Genomic DNA, 486 nt, shown 5'->3' on the forward strand with positions numbered 1-486 from the left:
GCCGGCCCGGGAGGGGGAGGGCGGGGCGGGCCTTTCAGGAGGAGGGGTCCGCGGGGCCCCGGGCCCCCTACGTGACCCAGAAGGTGCCCCGCTCCTCCAGCAGGCTGAGCGAGCGGTTGGTGAGGGCGGCGGCGTCCGGCGCCAGTTTGTAGCCGAAGAGGCGCATGGCGGGCGCGCAGGCGGCCTGCACCACCTGCGCCAGCTTGAACGGGATGCCGAAGCGCCACTTCTCGAACTGCTCCGAGGAGTTCTTCTGCGTGGAGTAGATGCCGCTGCCGTCGCGGGCCGCCTGCGTGTTCTTCTGGATCCAGTCCTCCACCTGCGGCGTGAGCGGGATGCCGGCGAAGCGGTACATCTCCCGGGCCTTCCGCAGCGGCCAGCGCGCCACGTCCTCGTAGCGCACCAGCATGTAGCGGCCGCGCAGCCAGGCGGGCTGTCGCAGGCCCAGCTCGGCCGACAGGCGGATGCTCTCGCAGTTGCCCCGCA

General features: G+C 72.4%; 1 protein-coding gene across 1 annotated transcript in view; it reads right to left on the reverse strand.

The window, feature by feature from the left end:
- Nucleotides 1–67: 67 nt before the first annotated feature.
- The window catches only part of CHST3 (carbohydrate sulfotransferase 3), a 2,946-nt gene continuing 2,527 nt past the window's right edge, over nucleotides 68–486 (reverse strand). The window contains exon 3 of the mRNA XM_008072512.2: nucleotides 68–486. Within this exon, the coding sequence (XP_008070703.1) occupies nucleotides 68–486 (419 nt within the window).

Source organism: Carlito syrichta, unplaced genomic scaffold (genome assembly GCF_000164805.1).
Source record: "Carlito syrichta isolate Samal-C Ts95f unplaced genomic scaffold, Tarsius_syrichta-2.0.1 Scaffold315300, whole genome shotgun sequence".
Classification (NCBI taxonomy): domain Eukaryota; kingdom Metazoa; phylum Chordata; class Mammalia; order Primates; family Tarsiidae; genus Carlito; species Carlito syrichta.